Source organism: Phascolarctos cinereus, unplaced genomic scaffold, assembly GCF_003287225.1.
Source record: "Phascolarctos cinereus isolate Bilbo 61053 unplaced genomic scaffold, phaCin_HiC Scaffold_7;HRSCAF=346, whole genome shotgun sequence".
Taxonomy (NCBI): domain Eukaryota; kingdom Metazoa; phylum Chordata; class Mammalia; order Diprotodontia; family Phascolarctidae; genus Phascolarctos; species Phascolarctos cinereus.
The window spans coordinates 117,264,180-117,286,874 of NW_027556180.1; the positions used below are offsets into that span (position 1 = coordinate 117,264,180).

Here is a 22,695-nt window from a genome sequence, read left to right on the forward strand (position 1 = left end):
ACTATTCCCTATTATGTCTTTTCCCATTTCTGTCAATTATAGCGTCATATCCCCAGTAATTTAAAACACATATTCAAATCTGCTCATGATCTCAGTGATTTGGAAGGATGTTTCAGAGAAAAAAATGGCATTTTACAAAAGTAACAAAGTTTAAAATTTTAATTTTGAAAATACTATGAAGTTTATCTCAACTGATCATAAAGAGAAATAAAACTGAGCATGAAAACCTGTTTAATTTCATACAGTGTTTTCTTTCTCTTCTTCATCCTCAACATCATCACCATTTTGACCTTCATCTTGCAGGACCACAGAAGATGGTGCTACCCACTGACTTTTGGGCAAAAGCTCCACAGCTACTATGTCCTCATGAACAGCTCGGTTCAAGTTTCTAAGTCCTTGGAGGATGATCTGTAAACAAAGAGTAGAAGAAAGACAGAGAAACAATTCCATTACTCAACGAAAACGTGTCCAGATATAACCTATACTAATAGGTGTATACTGCATGGTCTATCTGTTTACAATGCCCCTTCACATATCTCCAAATATTCTCAAAAATTATACTGAGCAAAATGTTAGCTTTTATCATTACTGTATTTATTGAAAGTTCCCTGTTTATTTTAAAAATGAAAAGGTGGACTATTTTATATTTTCTCAGGTAATAACAAAACAAAGCAAAGGTAGAGAGAGTAGCTTCTGCCATATAAACTGGGGAAAACTGTTTAAATAGCACTCACATGCAAGATGAGTTGTTATAAAGGATAATTAGCATACTGGATAGAATGTTGGACTGATGACTTGAAGTTCAAGTGTTTCCTGAGACACTTAACTAGCTCTTTGACTCTAGGAAGGTCACTTAACCCCTTAGCCTCAGTTTCTTCACCTATAAAATGATAATAAAAGCACCTACTACAATGGGTAGAATGGGAAAATAAAATGAGTGGATAAAGCACTGGACCTAGTGTCAGTAAGATCAAGAGTTCAAATCTGACCTCTGATAACTTACTAGCTGTGTTACGCCAGGCAAGTCACTTATCTTCTTCTTGCCTCAGTTTCCTCATCTGTAAAATGGGGATAATAATAGCACCTACTTCCCAGGATCACTGTGAGGACTAAATGAGATAGCAATGATATTTACCACAGTTTCTGGCACACAGTAAGATCTATACGAATGTTATTATCGTTATTATTATTGTCTTTTGCTGTTGTTCAGTTGTTTAATTGTGCCCAACTCTTCATGACCCCATTTGAAGTTTTCTTGGCAAAGACACTAGAGTTTGTCATTTCCTTCTCCAGCTCATTTTACAGATGAGAACTTGAGGCAGACAGGGCTAAGTGACCTGTCCAGGGTCACATAGCTAAATAACTATCTGAGGCTGGATTTGAACTCACAAAGATGAGTCTTCCTGATTCCAGGAACAGCACTCTATCCACTATACCACCTAGCTATCCCATTATTATTAAGAACTACATAAATCTTGTTATTATTATTATTATCATTATATGAACAGTAAGCAAAATAGTAAGTTTGGTCAAAGTAAGCTCAAAATAGTCAAACAAAAGGAATGAATACATTGGTACCCAAGGCCTTAATAACTTTCCCCAAACTGACAAAATGAAAGGGATATGGGAAAATCCAAATCATCTCACTAAAACATGTTAAATACATGTTGCATACATGAGGCAAGATTAAAAGTAATATAGTTCATATCATTCCAAACTTGCCTCTCTGTTCTCTTCATCATCTCCATGAACCCATACTGTAGCTTCAAGATAATTCTCTCTACTTGCTCTGAATGTTCCTTGAAGGTATACACCAGATTTTATGCCTTGCTGTAACTTACTCAGGGGAAGATGCTCTGGAAATATTACTTTCTGGCTTTCTATTTCATTCTGTGAAATAAACCAAGAAAATGAAATTAGTAATAATGCACTCAAACCTGTTTTCAATAGTAAGTCACAGAAAATTCTTTCCAACTTAAAAATAAGATGTATACTTTATTTATTTATTATTTATTCAAATAAGAATGAAACAGAAGAATTTTATATGTTAAAAACACTAAAATAAATATGAAGGGAGAGTCACTTTTTACTCAATATGTTGGCATTAAGAAAAGAAGGAATTAAAATAAAGGAAACTCCCAGATATGGTATAATAAACGTGCATCAGCATAACAGGAACAAATAGACAATATTTTGACCTCTCTCCTAGTGTCACATTTCCACCAGTCCTCTGGCCATTTCTATTGGGCTGTCCTGTTGCCTCTTAAACTCAAGAATAAAAGGAATATTGATCTGAGGAATCAAGAGAACTGGCTTTTATCCCAGCTTCATCATCATTTTTGTGACCTTGAGCAAGTCACAACTTTCCTATATCCTGATTTCCTCATCAAATAAGTGATGGGACAGATAAGATTGATATATAATTCCTCCTAACTCTAAAAATTCCATTATTCTAAATTCAAATTCCTCATTTCCTCCCTTCCACAAAACTATTTCCCTATTATGTCTTTTCCCAGTTCTGTCAATTACAGTATCACATCCCCAGTAACCAAGGATTGAACTTTGGAGTTATCCTTTTTTCCTCTCTTCTCCTTAGCCCTCATATTATGTCACTGAGTTACCAAGTCATATTAATTCCTTCTTCACAATATTCCTAAAATTCACCTTTTCCTTCTCATTCCCATGACTAAAGACTTCATTCTCTTTTTCATTTTTAAACTTCACTTTAAAACTTCTATGAGAATATATTTAGACCTTCAAGATGAATGGTGGGGATGACAAAGAAGACTTATTATAGGATCCAACCACTCTGGCTTCAGTTTCTCCTTCCTTTAATTTAATCTATATACTTTTACCACATTCATCTTTTCAAACACTGTCACTCTTAAATTCATAAGCTTTTGATCACTTTAAATGAGAAAGTTGTAACTACTTAGCTACAGGATCACAGATTACCCTGGAAGAGCTCTTAGATCCTCTCACTTTACAGATGAGGAAACTGAGACAGAAAGAGAATAAGTAACTTGCTAATAAGTGCCTGAGGTGGGATTTGAACTCAAATTTTCTTTACTTCAAGTCCACAGCCTCTCTACTCAAGCACCTTCACAAACAGGTTCCAACCTTTCTTTTCAGTTCTATTATTGCCCTACACAAATATTCTGATCTAGTCAAATGGGTTAAGCAGTGTTTCTTAACATAATAACCCAAGTTCTACATAAAGATTTCCCTGAATAAGATTAAAGTGATCTATAATAGCTGGCATTTATATGCAAACTATAAAGTTTGCAAAACACTTTACAAACATTATCTGGCATGTAGGTACCATTTTACAGGTGAGGAAGTTGAGGCAGACAAAAGTTAAATAGACTTACCCAGGGTCACAGGGCTAGTTAAGTGCCTGAGGCTAAATTTAGACTTAGGCTTACTTCAGATCCAGGACTCTAGTCACTTCATCACTTAGCTGCTTATCACCTATGTAAGTGACAATCACGTGCTATATCGTGACAGTTTTTATTGTGGCTCATCTTTTCCCTAAAGCTTGCTTCTCCTCCTCAGTTCACTATAGGTCAAGGGCACCATCACTTGGGAAGCTCAACTTCCCAAAGTCAGATGTTGTGGTTTTATCTTTTAATATAAGGTGAGAAGGAAACACAAGTTACAAGTCTTCCATATCATATCCCTGCAAAATCACTTGCTCTCTATTCACACTTTGGATATCCTAACAAAAGCCCATGGTCCACTCTCCTGGAATACTACAACAGTCTCCTTTAAGATCTTCTCCCCATGACTCTTTCCCTCCTTTACGCTCTTAAAAACTATTTGATGGAAATTGAGTGGAGTCCATCAACTGGGAAACGGCTAAACAAGTTGTGGTATATAAAGGTAATGGAATACTACTGTTCCATAAGAAATGGAGAGCAGGCAGACTTCAGAAAAACCTGCAAAGACTTGGATTAACTGATGGTGAGTGAAGTGAGCAGAAGCAGAACACTGTGCACAGGAACAGCAACACTGCGCGATGAACGACTTTGTTAGACTTAGCTCTTCTGAGCAATGCAATGATCTAAGACAATTCCAAAAGACTCATGATGGAAAATGCCATCTATATCCAGAGAAAGAACTATGGAGTCTGAATGCAGATCGAAGCATACTAGTTTATCTTTTTTTTTTCTTTCTCTTGGTTTTTTCCCTTTCGGTCTGATTCTTCTTTCACAACATGACTAACGTGGAAATATGTTTAATATGATTGTACATGTACAGCCTATATCAGACTGCTTGCCATTTGGGGAGGGAGGGAAATTTAGAACTCAAAATCTTATAAAAGTGAATGCTGAAAACTAAAAATTAATTAACTGATTAATTCAAAACTGAATAGCTCCCTACTCTCCACTGAGGAAAGTTTAAAATCTCCTACCAGGTCTTTCAGATTCTCCACAGTCTTTTTTCCATCTCATCCAAAAGCGCTCTTCTCTGCATTCTAGTCAAACTGGCCTACCTTGTATCTCCTGTACTTGCTGCAATCTGTGTCAGCTTAGTCTTTGTTCTATTCCCCTACCTCTTTTGAATTTCTACCTGTTCTTTAAAGCCAAAATTAAATGTCATCTCCTCCTGGAAGTCTTTCCTGATCTCATGGGTTAGCAATGACACTGCTGTCATCAGATGTCAAACAGGACTTTGATAATCACATCTTGTATTTATCATGTACCATTATCTATCTGCACATTTCTATTGTACTATCAAAGCCCCCATATTTATGTCTTCATTCAGCACCTAGCACAGTGCTTCATTGTGTGGTGAATTAAAAATTTTGATTATTTAACTTTTCACAAACTTACGTTTATACTTTGTTTCCCCAACTAGACTGTGCATTGTGGGGCTTTTGGGTATGCTTATACATAGCTGGCACTTAATTGATTTAACTGCAGGAGATAGCAGAACAAATAAACGTCTTAGCTCCAATTCTGATACACAGAAATATGAGTAAAATTAACTAGCTTTTATACAAGAATAAATAAAACATTACTGAGACATATATAGAAGTTTTACCACAATGGTATTTTACCTATTCCTCTAAGAGCCTATTCATCCCTGATCTCCCTGACAAACTAGGACAAAAAGAAAACAGGATCACAAAAGAGCTAGGCATCAGACTACCTGAAACAGAAAGGAGTACTGTGAATTCTGAGAACTCAGATTCCAACTTTTTGTGGCAGTCATATTGGAAAGTTTAATATAACATTAGTAATTATTTCCAACAGAACTCTTAGTGTCTCTTACTTATCAGTCATTATACTTTCAAACTTCATAATTTTAGGCTTCATATCCCAAAGTTGTCAAATTGCACGTTTCAATCAATATTCCTACTTTTAAAAAAATCTTAAAAAAACAAAGGAAAAAAAAACCATAAGCACAAACCATACCCCTTCATCAGACAGACAAGCAAGACGATCTACAAGTTCAGGATTTGCTGTTAAGCTTTTTATGTATTCTTCACCTGAAAAACAAATTTTTTTCAGATAAGAACATTAAAAAACAAGTAGACAAGTACATGTAGAGGGTAATTTTACTTATCCAAGTCTATGAGCAATGGTTTAAGTTTCCTCTGGGCCTAAAGTCTCTGTTAAGAAGAGGTAGCTGCCAATATGAGGAAATAGGGTGAAGGAAAAAATTCATGCTATTATCTTTCACAAGCTCCTCAGCTTAAAGACTTTTGATAATATAAAAAAGTACACAGTGACCACATTAATGATTTCATAACATGTCACAGGACTGGCTAGGAATGACTTTATTTGCATCTGAAAAGTAGCAGTAAACAGATTAAATAATTTGGCTTACATGTATAAGCTGGTATCCCCTCTTCTATTGCCTTCTCTTTATTTTTTATATCATTTGTTATGAAGATAACTTGAGGATGATTGTCATCTGCTGTAATTTTCTTCATGTGTTCATTGTACCATTTTGCTGCCACTCGGATTGCTCTATCATTGCGATCATTAGCATTTTCCCCTTGTTCTTGTTCTACATATGTGTCTCTAGGTAAGAAAGACAAATCAAAAGCCTGAAAGCAGCACATAAATGAACTAATTAAGGATCTCTACTTTGGGGACAAAGTTTTGTGAGCTTTTAAAGCTCATGTCACTAAATGTTTAAAAACCAGCTACATCAATTTGGATCAGTGGCAATTTCTTTTCTTACAATATGCTTCCAATTTATTCCTTAAGAAAGACCAGAAAAGTCAGGGAAGAGCCAATTCTACTGAACCTTTAATACAAACATTAAAATAAATATACTTAATTAGAAAAGAAAAAATATAATCTAATTAATGGGACAACTGAAAAGCACATCAATTAGACCACTACTCTACAGTACCCAAATAACTATTCAAAAGTAACAGGGAAAACATTAAATACATAATAATTTCCCCAAACCTAAAATGTCTCTCTCCCATTTCTACTAGTTGCAATTGTATTTTTGAAGATCCAGATCAATGTCATTTCATCAATGAAGTCCACTTCCAACCCTCCTTTAGCAAAGATCATTTTCTACTTGGACCAAAAATACTTGAGTTTGCACTACTCTTTGATATGCTTTCCATATGTGTCCCATATTCTCTTAGATTGTAAGCTCCATGAGGGCACAGATGTCATAAGAGATTTTATTGAGTCTTTACTCCAGCACATAGCACAGTGCCTATCACAACTTAGGCTGTTAAGAACTGAATTTCAGAAAGCAATTTATTTACCAAGTTGATGCCATCTATGAAAACAATTTAAACATTTAAAATGTAAAGACATTTAAACTACACTCAACATATTTAAATTGTATTCAATTAAATGAAGCTATAAAGGACATTACTAAGCATTAATGGTGGCAGATGTCTGATTCTTAAAATACCATACTTTTAGAGGTGAGAACAGAGTTTAACACTACTGGAAATTAGTGGGTAGCCACAGTTACATTTTTTTATGAATCTCTTAAGGTAAGTAATTTTTCATTTAAAGCCAAAAACCAAAATAAATTTTTTTTAAAAGAACAAAAAAAATAATAACTTGGTATAGTATTTCCTGTTCCAAAAGGATCTTAAAGCATTTAAATGGTACACAATAAATTTGCAAAAGCACTGAACCACAGATCGATCAATAGATGATGCTTAATACTCCATGAAAGCTACAAAGAAATGTAATTATAATTCATATATGCCTTCATATAACCTATATGAGCAATAATGACTTCAATACTGCAAAGACCTGTGATTTTACTGTTGTGGGCACTCACTCCACTGATGACAGCCTGTAGCCCCATTATACCTTAGCAGGCTTCATGTGTGGCTGTGGCTGAAAAAAATCACCTGAACAACCCTCTAGCAAGAAACCTCTCTACACTTTGCTAGTATTGACCTCAGATGCCAGTGGTCAGAGTCTTTTCTCCTGGTGAGTGAGTAGAATGGTTTTTAAGAAGCCAAGACATGAGGAGGTACCAAAGCAGGAATCTACACAAAGGAAGGTAATCTATGATGGTACTTTTAACATATATACTAATGATCAAATTAATCTGTATATTCCTATTTACTTTCTTCCAACTTTATCCATTTGAACCCTCAAAAACAAACAAAAACCACCCAAAAACAAAGCCAATGAGATTCTTTCCTTTTCTTCTCCACTGTCAGAAGTAATAACAGAGAATTACTATTAACAGACAACTCTTTGCTCTGAATGGTGTTGTTGTTCAGTCGTTTAAGTGATGTTCAACTCTTTGTGACCCCAGCTAGGGTTTTCTTAGCAAAGATAATGGAGTGGTTTGCCATTTCCTTCTCCAGTGCATTGAAGCAAACAGAGATTAAGCGACTTGCCCAGGATCACACAACTAGTAAGTGTCTGAGGCCAAATTTGAACTCAGGTCTTCCTGACTCCAGACCCCTCCTCTAGCCACTGAGGCAGTAGGTGCTACCTAAACAATTTTGGAGGCCCTTCAGGCACCAGGGCCACCTGTTTTCTTTTGCGGGTCAACCTGTCATTTCACTGGCACCAGACACTACCTCTACCAATTAGGATCAGCACTTGTAGATCCACAGCTTGTCGTCTTAAAGAGCTACCTGAGACTAAGAGGGAAAGCACTTAGCCACATCACGAGGCCAAAAGGCATCCATGGTGGCACTTGAACCCAACTCTTTCTGACTCTTCATCCAGCTCAGCCAACTACTCTACCACCCTTGTTCTCTACCTAACATGGTATTATTCCCAACAAAATCTTATCAGGTTTGCAATGGAAAAAAACATATAACTTGAAGAAAATAAGATTTGTAGTTCAAGGTTTCCAATAAGTACAAGGAATCAAAGGTTTAAAATGTTTTGCCAGTGTTCTTTACTAGAATGGCATTGAACATATAATATAGATATGATAAAGAGATTTGGGAAGAGTAGTCCAGGTGAAAAAAAAAAGGGTGAGAGGGCAGGTTTAGTCTTCCATTGGAAAGTTATAGCTTCATATCACTATAGATTTAGATCTGGAGGGGATCTTCCATTTCCTCTTCTCACAGATGAGGACTAAGGCCCAGACTACGGTTAAATAATGCCTAGGGTCACACTGGCAGGAAATGGTTTAGCCAGATTTTGAACCCAGGTCTTTCTGACTCTGAGGCCAATGTTCTAGCTACACCATTTTTACATAAGTGTGACTAACACAGAGTATAACATAAATGAGTAACCAAGGCCTCGTTCTACCTTATTTGTATAATTTTAAAAGCACTGCCATTTTTTCCAAGATCAAAAATCATTATAACTTTAGGACCAATAATAACATAGCACCTATTTTTGAGACATATAACAAAAGTCCAAATCTAACAAATTTCCTTTCTTAGTCTTATAATCTTTACCACAAAGAACCACGACACTTACATTCTATTAAAATTTTTATTTTTAAAACCCATATAGCCTTAATCTGCTTTGTATTTTCAAACTCTTTACTTTGCTATCGCTTGCAGACTGCCTATCTATTTTTACAAACTAAGGTTTTGCTCAGAATTCTTGGTACAACTATTCTTCAAATATTCAATTAACACTGCTCTAAAGTCAGTTGCAGAGAAATTTTGGAAGCACATATGGAGCCATGGAGAAATATACTTGAACCCAAAGGAGTATCAGTCAGAAGACTCCTTAAAGATAGATGGTCCTGGTTCTAGTTTTGAACCTCCAGAAAATTAGTTAATTTCTGCATCAAATTTCTCATCTGGAGGAAAAGATATCAGTTACTCTACCTATCTCATTAGGTGCTTGTGAAGATTAAGTGAGGATGTATGTGAAAACATTTTGAAATATAAAACTGATCAGATGAAATCTAACATATTCTTAGAAGTAAAATAATATTTTAATTACTTATACTCTTTTTTTTTTGTCGAGGCAATTGGGGTTAAGTGACTTGCCTAGGATCACACAACCAGTATCATTTGTCTGGGGCCGGATTTGAACTCAGGTCCTCCTGACCCCAGGGCCAGTGCTCTACCCACTGCACCATCTAGCTGCCCCAATTACTTTATATTTTTGGCAAAATTACAAATTATTATTCCCACCCATTCCAACATCTTTGATGTTTTTTTCACTTTCAACATAGATATTTATCTTACCTATGATGCTCATTAGTGAAAGTATAGAAATGCTTGCTAAGATCACTAGTCACATCTCGGATTCTTTTATATACTGGTGCACTCAGATTCCTTACTTCCTGGAGAACCGTTTGCAGCACAATTACATTTCTGATGATTGGATCCTCAAGTATATCAATCTTAAAAAAAATTTGTTAAAAGTTATCATAACTTTGTTCTGCTCTTGCAATATACCTATTTCCAATATACTCCACTTTTGCAATATACCTTTTCATCAAACTTAACTCTATAAGTTATACATTTACTACTGAAAATTGAATCTAAATGAGAATAAAAACTAGTCGAAAGCAGGGGGCCCCTTCATTTGAACTTCCTTCTCTAAATTTTGCGCAGACCCCCTATAGCTAGGGAAGATCATCAACCCAATCAACATATATTCAGCATTTATGAGAATTCCACCAGCTAAATTCCTGGCCTCAGAGCATTTGTAAGTTAAAACTAATAGAATAATTAAATTAAAAACAATAAGTTACATTTATATAATGCTTCCTATGAATGAGCAAATTCGAGTACAACCACCAAATGAACTGAGTACTGTAACTTTTACTATGCCCATTATTTCAAGGATAAAGAAACAGACTCAGGACTTCTCCTAAATCACAAAACTGCTAAGAAACAACTCCAACTCAGAACTTGACTCAAAATCCAGAAATTTTCAACTTATTAGGGGAGGAAAAAACCCCAAACAAAAAAGAAGCCCAAGGAAGGTCATTCGGGGGGGGGGGGGGAATTTAGAGCTGGAAGAGCCCTCAGGGTCCAGCTTCCTCATTCTACAAATTGGGAAACTGACACAAAGTCCAAACCTAACAGATTATGTTTCTTGGTCCTAAGGTCTTTACCATAAAGAAACATATGACACTTATGTTCTACTGAAATTTTAACTTTTAAAACTTTAAAGCTTTAATCTGCTTTGCATTTTTAAACTCGTGCAGCTCTAAATTCTGCGAGCTTGTATACAACTCGCCCACAGTCCCAGAGGCAGCAGGTGGCCGGGCGGTGACTCGAACCCAGATCTCCAAGGTCTCAGTCAGGGTTCCCCAATCTCTCCAAACCCCCATCCCCTCTAGAAGCGGGCTTGCTTTGAGGGAGACCTCGCCAGCCGAGGCCTCCTTCCCGGCCCCGGGTGGCACCTGGTGGAGTAACACGTTGGTGTCGGGCAGGAGGTAGTGGGGCTGTGGGCAGAGGCTGCTCTCAGGGTCGCGTGGCCGAGGCTCCAGAGCCGGCCCTTCCTGGGTACGGCAGCACTCGGCGCAGCCTGAGGCTCCACAACCGATGTCGTCGCGCAGATAATGCTCCCGCACTATCTTCAGCACTCCGCCCGCCCGAGTCTTCTTCAAGAACGTTTTGGACTTGAGCATCGCGCTCGCTGGCCGGCCTCCCGGCAGACCGGGCCGCGGATCAAGTTTAAAGGCGAGAAGCGGGCAGGCCACACACCAAGCGGCGCTGGGTAAGGGCAGGGAAGAGCCGAATAAAGACCTAAACCGGGTGGGGCGGAGGGAAGGGGAGGCAAACTCCGCGCCTAGGCGCAGTCGGTCCTTCCGGCGGCCTCGGCGATTGGTCAAACCCATGGCCCTACGTCAGAGATGGTGCTCTCGGGTTGGATCGCCTGAGAACTTCACTTCCCGACATGCCCCACTGGCTTCCTCTGCTCGTAATCGGCGGGAGTAGTCGAACAGATGGTTCTCTCTGGTTGAGCCGCCTAGGGCCAGCCTTTCTAAGAACATCACTTCCCGGCATGCCCCGCTCTAACTTCCTGTGCTCTTAGGCAGGTGGGAGGAGTCGAAGAGAGGGTTCTCTCGGGCAGGCCGGCCTGGGAGTTTTCGAAGAACTTCACTTCCCGGCGTGCTCCGCTGCTTCCCGCGGCTCCTGGTTAACGCGTTTGGTTTCGGCATGGCTCGGGAAACCGGCAAGTTGCGGATTCCTCCTTTGTTTCCCCGGTGCTAGCGCGGTTGTCCTGGTTACGGCTTCCTCCCCGAGAGGCCGGGCGGTTGCAGAGGAGAGCCCGAACTGAGGAGCCACGAAGGCTTCAACCGGCGCCGGCGCGGGCGGTTCCAGCGCTTTTGTCCATGATAATTATCAGTCCCGAGCTCCGGCCTGCCCACAGCCGGCGGTGTGTCTTCCGAGCTGGGCCGGGAGGCCTCCCCTTGTTGTTTTCCCTAGAAGAGAATGATCGGCCTCTACCCAAGTCAGTAAACATCTGTTAAAGCGCATACTACGTGCCAGGCCCTGTACCAAGCGCTGGGCATATAAAAAGGGGCAAAAGACGGTCCCTGCCCTCAAGGAGCTTACTGTCTAATTGGGTTGACAATACGAAAACAAGTATATACAAGGTAAGCTATATATAGAATGAGTAGTAAACAATTAATGGAGGGACGGCATAGGAATTAAGAGGGTTTTGGGGAAGGCTTCCTGTAGACTAGCCTTTACATTTCGCTTTAAGTTTTGCATTATCTCAGATACCCTGGTGAGTAGTAAGTATTATTGCTATTGTACAGATGAGAAAATTGAGGCTGGCAGAGGTTGAGAGACTTCCTCCGGTCTCCTGATTAGGAAGAAATTGAAGCAGGATTGAACTCAGGTCTCCCCGACTTAAAGTCCAAGAATAATAATAATAATAGCTAACATCTATATAGCACACTGTGCTAAGGGCATTCAATTCATATCTCATTTGATCTTCACAAAACCCGGAGAGGTAGGTGCTGTTGTTATTCCCATTTTACAGTTGGAGAAACTGAGGCAAACATTATGTGACTTACTCAGGGTCACACAGCAAGTATGTGTCAGAAGTTAGATTTGAACACATGTTTTGCTGACTCCAAGCCTAGCCCTTTATCCACTGAGCTACCAAGCTGCCTCCAACATATATAGATACATATAGCTATATGTTTGTATATAGAGATGTATGTCTATATATAGCCCTATCCATATATAGTATCACGTGCAACTATATATAGATACTGTGTCTGAAAAGATCAGCCTAAGGTCACACCAGTGATGTGTCAGGGTGTGTACACATACACACAAAAGGCAATGCCAATAACTGATGCAGATAAATGAAAAGTTCAGATTAAAGAGGTGGGAAGAGAAAGAGCATTCCTATCTGAGGTGTTTGAGAAAATTTGGAGGTGAGGTTTGAATACTACTTTATAAAAGGAATAAGCTGTGGATAGGCAGGTAAGAAGAGGGAAGTGTCAGCAAAGTTATAAGGACAAGAATCTAAGAGGAATGAGCTAATTGATGGAGTAGAGACACTTTTATTTTGAAGTTGTGAGACAAAGGAATGGAAAAGTTAGCCTGGGACTGAATTGTACATTACTTAAACTCCAGGCCAAGTAATTCGAATTTATTCTGTGAATAGTGGGTAGCCATTGAAGATTTTTGAGTTGAGTAATGTGATAAATTTCTGATTTAGGAAAATCCACCTGGTGGCTGTATGCCTAAGACCACTCCAATATGATTGATGCAAGTTTGATATTTCAGAAAGAATACCAATCAGCCAATCAACATGAATTTATTAAGTTCTAGTTCAGTACCTAGAACTATGCTAAGCACTGGGGAAACAAAGACAAAAATGTCCTCAGTGAGCATAGGTTATCTGTAGAAGTGTACGTACAAACACACACACACACACACACACACACAAAACCACAAAAGGAAACTATGCCAAAATTATTGCTTTGTATTTTGCACAGCACAAGTAATTTGCACACCAATTTACTGCTTAATTGTAGTAGTAATTTGCTAAACAGTAGCTTAGAGGTGTCCTGTAGTTAATTTATGTTAAGGAGAAATTTAATATCTTATTCGTTATGTACTTTACATATGTATTTATATTTGGGGGTAGATTTGAGTTGAATCTTAAATTTTTTTGTCTGCAGGATATCTAAATTGAAAGTTGCAAAGGAAAATCCGTCAGTAGCAGCAAAGATGTCACGAAAAATTCCTAAAGAATTAAAAAGAGTCAACATCTCTAGTTCTCTAGAATCTGAAGATATTAGCTTAGAAACTACAGTGCCTACAGATGAAATTTCCTCATCAGAAGAAAGAGAGGGGAAAACCGTAATCACAAGGCAGCTTATTGAAAGAAAAGAACTGCTTCACAACATCCAGTTGCTGAAAATAGAGCTCTCCCAGAAAAACCTAATTATTGACAACATGAAAGTGGACTATCTTACAAAAGTAAGAGAATTTGTGGATCTTGCTCTTCATATGCATGTGTGTGATGATGTAGTTAAACTGTAGTTCTCCAAAGTCAAAGAACGGTTTCAGAGAATGTTGTTTTTTTTTTAAATTAGGTTGAGTGATTAAAGGAAACAAAAAAGATTGGAACTTAAGGTTGGAGCTGGTATAGCTGGTGCAGTGGGAACCTGTACTTGGTATGTCTCTAAAATAATGAAACTGATTTGTAAACAAACATCAATCAATCAACACACATTTATTAATCACCTGTTATGTGCTGGCAAAATTATGTCAGGCGCAAGAGTACAAGACAAAAATGAAACAGTTAAGAAACTTGCATTTGAAAAGAAGAGGCAACAGGCACTTGTACACTCACTCCCCCCCCCCACACACACACAATGCATATTTTGATGTGGAAGGCACTGACAGATGGGGAGGTCAGGCAAAACTTCTTGTTCAAGGTGTTTTTTTACCTGAATCTTAGAGGAACTAGAGATTCCAAGAGGCTGAGGTAAGAAGGGAGTACTTTCTGGGTAATGGGGACAGTGTGAAGCATGCAGATGAGAGAAGGAGAGTGGTATATAAGAGAAAATTTTAGAAGCTAGTTTGGCTAGATCTTGGAATTCATGGTTGATAGTAATGTGTATTCCTCATTAATGAGGCTGGAGCGATACATAGAGGCTGGAGCAGGGAACCTGTGGCTTCGAGGCCACATGTGTGAATCCTTTCGATTCAGTCCAAGGGCCTCATTTGTGGACCTAGAAGCCACAGGTTCCCTACCTTGGCTAGGTTATGAAGATTTTTAAAAGCTCTGTAAGAGTTAATAGTTAATAACTTTGCCTCAACTGCTAGTGCCTTTCCTCTCAAACTATCTTTACTTGAAAACTGTGTATTTATTTGTATTTATTCTTTTTATATGTATTCTGTGTATACTCATATGTATACTTGTCTTTCTTGTAAGAATGTAAGCTCCTTGTGGGTAGGGACTGTTTCATTCATTGAATTGTATCCCTTGCACCTAGCACACACAATAGGTACTTAATAAATGCTTATTGATTGATTGATCCTAGAGATTTACAGAGCCACTGTAATTTATTGAGTTGGGGGCAATGGTAAGTATGTGACATGATCAGACCTATGCTTTAAGAAAATCACTTTGTATCCCTGTGAAAAATATATTACAGTGGGAAAAGATTTGGGGCATGGAGACCAATTAGGCACTATTGCAATAGTCCAGGCAAGAGGTGATAGGCTGATTTAGAGTGGTAGTGGCTATGTATGTGTGGGTCACTAACATACTAGAGCATGTCCTTCCAAAGTACTTTGGACTGTATATGCTTATTCAAGTAATATTCTAATGCTCAAAATATTTCTGGAACTCCATTTTGGTATCTTTAAAGCCAATTGATTGGTCACATGATGAGCCCAAACTCATTGCTTTGTAGTCAGATGTTGGCTTTGTTTTGGTTCGGGGGAACATGTGATCATCTAGCTTGTCTGTTGAAATTGGTCTACTAAGTCAACTTGAGTGTTCCAAAAAGTCACATATAGATCTGCAAAGTGCAAAAGTTGTCCACAACTCTGGAGTTTTAAGAGAATAAGCTGCAGTCTTCATAGGTTTCCAGAAATGTATGGAGCAGTGGCAACTTTCCTGACGTAGAGTGACCACTGCCTTCACTCCACTTTCATCCACTGATGTGGTTGCCATCAGCCCTACCATCAACCAAAATTTCACAACTTCCAGGATACTGAACTCCATAAAATTTTTCTCAGTGATCACATTATACTCTTCTAATACTTTTATTTCTTCACTCCTACTGAATTTGAAGTTCATCCTCATCATAACCTCTGGTCCCTTGACCCTTCTTGATTGTCTAGTCTAGAGGGTTCTTAACCTTTTTTTGTGTCATAAACCCCTTTGACATGCTAGAGAAGCCTATAGACACCTCAGAGTAATGTTTATAAATGCATAAAATGAAATGCACAAGATGAGTAAATTAGTTATATTGTGATAGTTATCAAAAAAAATTTTTTAATTAGTAGATCCCCTTGAAATCTATCCATGGACCCCAAGTTAAGAATCCCTGCTTTAATCTGTCACATTTCTAATTTCGCTTTTGTCTAGACTCAGCTCTGTCTCCCATGGTAGCCACTGTGTCTGTGCACTCATCCCAATTGAATCTCTTACTTCCTTTGACCTTCTGGGAGTTCTCATCCAGGTAAACCTATTTCTAGGCAACCCTTACCGTTTCTTTTTTCCACTTTCAGGCTTCTTCTGATTTCTTCCAGTATAAATTCATTTTATTTGACCTCAGTTATGCTTTCATAATTGCTTAGTAATTCTTTTATTCTTATTAGCCCATAGTTTCTGTTCCTAACCTGGTTTGTGCCTATTATTTATATTTATTTATATTTTTTTTTGGGCGAGGCAGTTGGGGTTAAGTGACTTGCCCAGAGTCGCACAGCTAGTGAGTGTTATTTGTTTGAAGTTGAATTTGAACTCATCCTCCTGACTTCAGTGCTGTATCCACTGCACCACCTAGCTGCCCCTGTGCCTATTATTTCAAGACACTATGAGGGATTTTAAAAGTGAATAAAGCATGTTCCCTGCCATTGAGAAGTTTGTAGTCTCTTCTGGTCTCATCTTCTCCCCTGCTTCGTATTTGGTAAATAACAATACTTCTTTATTGAGATCATCCTGGATTCCCATCCTCCACACCTTTTTGTATCATCTTCTTTCCTTTCCCCTTTTGTTTCATGGGAAAAGATGGTTCTCCTCTTTGCCAAGATTACCTCCTGAACTGGTTGTCTTTTGTCTTCTTCCTTCCATTCCCCTGGGAATGGAATCAGTTATCCCTTTTCTTCCAACTTCTCTTACCCTTTCTATTTGTTCCTTTTTCACCACTACAAATATATTTGGGTTTTTTTTCCATTTAAAAGCAGACTTCCCTTGAATTGTTAACTCTCCTTATCTATTTTTCTTTCATCCTCAGAGTTTTTGAATAATATTTCTTCTTCCTTTCGCACTTCCACATTACTCACTTGTTCCTTAATCCCTTGCCAAATAGCTTTGGTACCCTTACTCGGTTGAAACCATTCTTGCAGATATAATCAGTGACTCCCCTAATTGTCAAATCCAGTGGATTTTTTCTCTCATCTGTTTTCCTACCTGATCTTTCCATAGCTTTTGATTCTGTTTTCTAGTCTTCTCTTAATATTGTTTCTGTTGTCATTTGTGAAACTATATTCTTGAAATGTTCTGGCTGTTTCTTTGTCTCTTTCATTTCCTTTTTTTCTATATGACACCTATTATTTAAGTTTTCCGTAAGGCTCTCTGTGCAACTCTCAACCTGGATATCCCATAGAAATATTCAACTCAATATCTCCAAAACTAAAGTAATTATTTTCCTACCCTAAAGCTGCCCCTCTTCCAAAGTTTCCTATTGTTACCAAGGTACCACCATCCTCTAGGCACCCAGACTGCCCAACCTAAGGGCCATCCTTGATGCCTCACTCCCTTTTACTCTCCATATCCAGTATCATCCTCAGTGCCTCACTCCCTCTCTGTATCCAATATGTTGCCAAGTCCTGTCAATTTTACCTTCATAACAGTTCTTCTCTCCTCTAACACTACCATCACCTTGGTACAGACCCCTGTCACCTCACACCTGAACCGTTGAAGCCTATTAATTGGTTTCTCTGCCTCAAGTTTCTCTCCAACATCCACCTAGCTATTGGATTGATCTTCCTAGATCTCAGGTGTGACTATGTCATTCCCTCATTAAGTAAACTCTAGTAGCTCCCTAACTACCGCCTTCTCCCCTTCAAGTATAAAATTGTCAATTTAGTATTCCAAGCTCTTCATATTCTGGCCCCCACCTACCTTTCTGGTATTCTTACATAATACTCCCTCCCCCCTAACTTTATAATCTAGTCGTGCTTGCCTCCTTCTTGTTCCTTGTACATGACACTCCATTTCCCGACTCTGGACATTTTCACTGGCTGTCCTCCATGTCTGGAATTCTCCCTCTCCACATTACTGTCTCCTGGCCTCCAAAGCTTCCTTCAAATATCAGCTAAAATCTTACCATCTCTTAAGTAGCCTCTCCTAATCCCTTACCTTTGAGATTATCTCCAATTTATCTTGTATATATCATTTTTGTGCTTAATTGTTTACATGCTGTCTCCCCCCCTTAGGCTGTGAGCTCCTTGAGTGCGGGAACTGTTTTTGATAGCTATAATATTGATAGCTTACATTTATATAGTACTAACTGTGCCAGACACTCTGTGAAAATGCTTTATCAATTACTATCTCACTTGATCCTCACGACAATCCTGGGAGAGAGGTACTTTTATTATCCCCATTTTACAGATGAGGAAAGTGGGGGTAAACAGGTTAAGTGACTTGCACAGGGTCATAGAGCTAATAAGTATCTAAGGCTGAATTTAAACTCAAGTCTTCCTGACTCCAGACCCAGCACTCTATCCACTGTCCTACCTGGCTGATTTTTTGCCTTTCTTTGTATCCCCAGGGCTTAGCTCAGTGCCTGTCACATAGTAGGTATATAATAAATCCTTGTTGACTGTTATCAGTGATATCTTAATTGGCAAATCCTATGACCTTTTTCTAAGTTTTCATCCTTTTGACTAGTTGACAGCACTTGACAGTGTTAACTCTCCCCTCTAGACACTCCTTCCTGTCTTTTTTATGAAGTTGCTTCCTTCTGGCTCTCCTATCTGTCTGGCCATTTCTTATCATTTTCCCTTGCTGGATTATTGCTGAAATCCTGCCCCCAGATGTTCAGTATCCCCTAAGACTCTTTGTTGGGCAATCTATTATTTTCTAAATATGCTTGTTTTTGATGTCTTCATTTGTTCTCATGAGTTTAGCTACCATCTCTATACTCGTGACTCCCAGATACACACAGCCCTCATCTCTCTCCTTAGCACAATCTCACATCCCCAACTTCCTCTTACACAGGTACATGTTCCTTAGGCATCTGAAATTCACCATGTCATTCCCCCCCAACCACCTGCCACTGTGTCCTCCCCTCTTCCTAACTTTTTTGTGTTGAGAGCACCTCCCTCCTTCTAGTCATCCACATTCACAACTTTGGAGTTGTTCTTGACTCTTTTCTTTTCCCTTCCTACTCAGATCTAATCCATTGCCAGGTTTTGTCGATTTTATCTTTACAACATCTTCCTTCCCTCAGCTCGGCCACCACCATTGAGGCCCTGATCACATCTTGCCTGGACTATTGAAAAATAACCTCCTAATTAGTTTCCTCACCTCCAGTTTCTCCCTTCTCTAATCTATCCACATAACTGCCAGAGAAGCTTTTCCTAAAGCACATATCCAACCATGTTGTTTCCCTTCCCTGGAAGTTCTAGCACTAGAATCTAGTGCCTTCTACAGTAAAATACAGTCTCTTCTGTTTTGCTTTCTAAGTCTTTCATAGTCTGAATTGAGCCTGTTTCCAGGCCTATTATTGTACATTACTAGGCAGAAGGCAAAAGCGGCATGGGGGGGCGGTGCACAGCTAGATGGCGCAGTGGGTAGAGCACTGGCCCTGGATCCAGGAAGACCTGAGTTCAGATCTGGCCTCAGACACTTGACACTTACTGGCTGTGTGACCTTGGGCAAGTCACTTTACCCCATTGCCTTGCAAAAAAAAAAGGCAAATAGCTTCTTAGGGGGAAAGGAGTTTCTCCATACTGGAGGAAGATCTTTAAGTAAAAGTTAGATGAGCATTTGTTCATTATCTTGTAGAGGATATTCCTCTCTCCCCCCACCCCAAATAACTTGGACTAGATTTCCACTCAAGTCTTTTCAAGTTCTGAAATTCTGTAATTGTAGCAAGGAAATTAGAATAAACAAAATGGACTAAAGAAACCTTCAGGGGAGAAGTTGAAATGAAGCCTCAAAAGAGATGTTTACAAGTTTGAAGCCCCTGATCTAAAATCATGCTTTAAAATGGATTCCAAATTGGATTCTCTCTTCAAAAGATTAATTTAGCGTTTTGAAAACATAAAATCATAACCAAGATTCGACCTTAGTAGAGCTCTAACTTGTTTTGTTTCTTGATCTGGTACATTGTTTCATCATCCAGAGAAATTGGAAGTGTATCTTTTGAAGAGTAAAATAATGTTCTACGATATGCAGCAATAGACCAACCCTCTTAAAGTTTTCTATAGTACATTTATCATCATCCGTTGGATGGCTTTAATTAATTGTTTAGACATTTTCTCTCACATCAAACCTCTACTTCCTCATTTGTATCTATATTTTTCTCCCAACTTTGCCCCTTGGGACCAGACAGTAAGTTTAATATTTCATCTATTTGCTGGATCTTCATAGGATTGTAGACTTAGAGGCCATCCAGTCCAACGCTCTCATTTTACAGATAAGAAACTGACATTGTCGGCATTTGAACCCATGTCCTCTGAATCCAAATCCAGCATTTTGCTGTATCTTGCTGCTTCTGGTACTTGAAGACAGATATCCTGTCTTTTCTCTATATTACCTGGCTCAGGTTTCCCATGCAAATGTAGATAAAAGGGAGAAGAAAACCAAAACACTATTTGGGCCATCCTTAGAAAGCTGGCCTAATAGAGAAGTTTATGAAGTTTGCAGATGACACAAAGCTAGCCAACAATAGAGATTAGTCAGGATTAAAGAGATTGCTTCACAAATATAAGGTGGAGGAGATATGACTAGATAGCAGTTAATCTAAAAATTGTGGGGGAGTTTTAATTTCCTCTAAAGTTCAACAATGTGATATGGAAACCAAGGAAGACAGTAAAGTCTTGGGCTGCATTAAGAAAAGCATAGTGTCTAGGGCTAGTACAATATCTGGCACATGGTAAACACTTAATGTTTATTGATTGACAAGGAAGGTCATAGTTCTGTTCTACTGTGTCCTATTTAAGCCGCATCTGAAATTTAGAGGACACTATTGTGTATACACACTCTTTTTATCCTTTTAATTTTTTACAAAACCCTCTACAATCTAGCTTCCTCCCTCTCCTGTCTTCCTTTCCAGCCACCTCTTCACTCTGCTGCCTGCACTTCAGCCATCGTCCTCATCTCCTTCCCAGTAAGTCAACAAATCAAGCATTTGATTAAGCTCCTAGGCTGTGCCAGGCACTCTGCCAAGTGCCAGCAGAACCCTGGACTGTGCCCCTCAGGAGCTTTCACCTCACCTTGTCCTAAAGCGGGCCTTTGTTCTACTTCCCAGCCATCTCCACACCTGCCATTGCAAGGGCATTCCTCTAATATCCCATCTTCTGGCTTCTGCTCTTTGGGAGTGGGGACTGTTTTGCTTGCTTGTATTTGTATCCTCAGTGCTTTGCACCTGGTATGGCACGTAGCAAACACTTATTTTTAAATGCTCCCTCCATCTCTTATCATTCCATTGAAATTGCTCTCTCAAATGACCTCTTATTTTCTCTCTAAGGGCCTTTTTGCAATCTATATCCATCTCTTAGTTTTTGTGACACTTCTTTCACTTGGTTCTTCTCCTGTTTTTTTTTTCTTTTTTAGGCAATTGGGGTTAAGTGACTTGCCCAGGGTCACACAGCTAGTAAGTGTCAAGTGTTTGGTCTGAGGCCGAATTTGAACTCAGATCCTCCTGATTTCGGGGCCGGTGCTCTATCCACTGTCCCTCTTCTCTAGCTGCCCCTCTTGTCCTATTTTTCTGACAGCTCTTTTGCAGTCTTCTTTAATCATTTTCATCCATGTCAAGCCCACAAACCTTGGTTCCTGCCCCCCTGCTCTCCACTCCCAAGAAGGCTCTATCAGTTACTGTGGTGATTTTCCTAAAGTACAGGTCTGATCATGTCACTTCCATACTCAGTAAACTTCAGAGGACTCCCTCTTGCCTCCAGAAGGCTCTTCACAACCTGACTACTTTCTGTCTTTCAAGTTATTTTAAACTTTATTCCTACCATACACTCAAATATGATACTGGCCTACTTGCTATTCCATGAGTACAAAATACTGTCTCCTGACTATATTTACAGTGATTGCTTTCTTCCCCCACCCCACAGTGCCTGGAATGTTCCCCTATCTCACCTCTGCCACCCAGTTTCTCTGTTTTCCTTCATGGTTCAGCTCGGCTCTTGCAGGAGGCCTTTCCCAATGAGTTTCTTTGCCAGCCTTTCACTTCACCATGCTGCTAGTGCCTTCCACTGAGCCTGTATGTATCTTAGATATACATCTACATAATTATTTACATGTTTTATCCTGCATTAGAATATATACTCCTTGAAGGTGGGAACTGTGTGTTTACTTTTCTTTGTATCCTCAGCACTTATAACAGTGCCTGGCACATAGTAAATGTTTAATAAATGCTTCTTGACTAACCTACCAGGTTTTTCCCTGCCCCTCAGCTGGTAGTGCCTTCCCCTCTGTGATTTCCTTTTATTTCTATGTTTATAATTTGTATGTTGCCTCTTCTATTGGAATATGAGCTCCTTGAGCATAGGAACTGTTCTTGCCTTGATTTGTATCCCCAGTACTTAACAAAGTGCTTTAATACATGCTAAGTGAATGAAAGTTGTATAATAACTGCTACCTCTCTATTCATTTCTTTTTAAGAGGCATTGTGCTTTAGTAGAAAGAACACTGTATTTCTTCACATCAGGAGACCGAGTTAAGATTTTGGCTCTGCTGTTTACTAGCTGTATAAATTGTATGAGTCATGGGGGCGGAACCAAGATGGTAGAGAAAAGGCAGGGAATTACCAGAGCTCTCCCAAATTCCCCTCAACTTTAAATAATACCTCAAAACAAATTCTCGAGTGACAGAACCCAAAAAGATGGGGTGAAATGACTTTCCAGACCAAGACAACTTAGAA

At 39.0% G+C, this 22,695-nt stretch overlaps 2 protein-coding genes across 3 annotated transcripts in view; one reads left to right on the forward strand and one right to left on the reverse strand.

Moving 5' to 3' along the window:
- DIS3 (DIS3 exosome endoribonuclease and 3'-5' exoribonuclease) overlaps window positions 1-11,181 on the reverse strand; it is a 43,358-nt gene extending 32,177 nt beyond the window's left edge. Inside the window, exons 1-6 of the mRNA XM_020992440.2 lie at window positions 10,789-11,181; window positions 9,620-9,777; window positions 5,836-6,032; window positions 5,421-5,494; window positions 1,723-1,890; window positions 244-408 (exon numbers count right to left, since the gene is read on the reverse strand). Coding sequence (XP_020848099.1) covers window positions 244-408; window positions 1,723-1,890; window positions 5,421-5,494; window positions 5,836-6,032; window positions 9,620-9,777; window positions 10,789-11,016 — 990 coding nt within the window. The 5' untranslated portion in view covers window positions 11,017-11,181. The remainder of the gene's footprint in view (window positions 1-243; window positions 409-1,722; window positions 1,891-5,420; window positions 5,495-5,835; window positions 6,033-9,619; window positions 9,778-10,788) is intronic.
- A 236-nt stretch (window positions 11,182-11,417) lies between these two features.
- Window positions 11,418-22,695, forward strand: part of PIBF1 (progesterone immunomodulatory binding factor 1) — a 302,692-nt gene continuing 291,414 nt past the window's right edge. Inside the window, exons 1-2 of one of the 2 annotated variants that reach the window (XM_020992445.2) lie at window positions 11,418-11,988; window positions 13,537-13,837. In XM_020992445.2, coding sequence (XP_020848104.1) covers window positions 13,586-13,837 — 252 coding nt within the window. In that variant the 5' untranslated portion in view covers window positions 11,418-11,988; window positions 13,537-13,585. The remainder of the gene's footprint in view (window positions 11,989-13,536; window positions 13,838-22,695) is intronic. The other variant, XM_020992441.2, reaches the window with a different exon arrangement.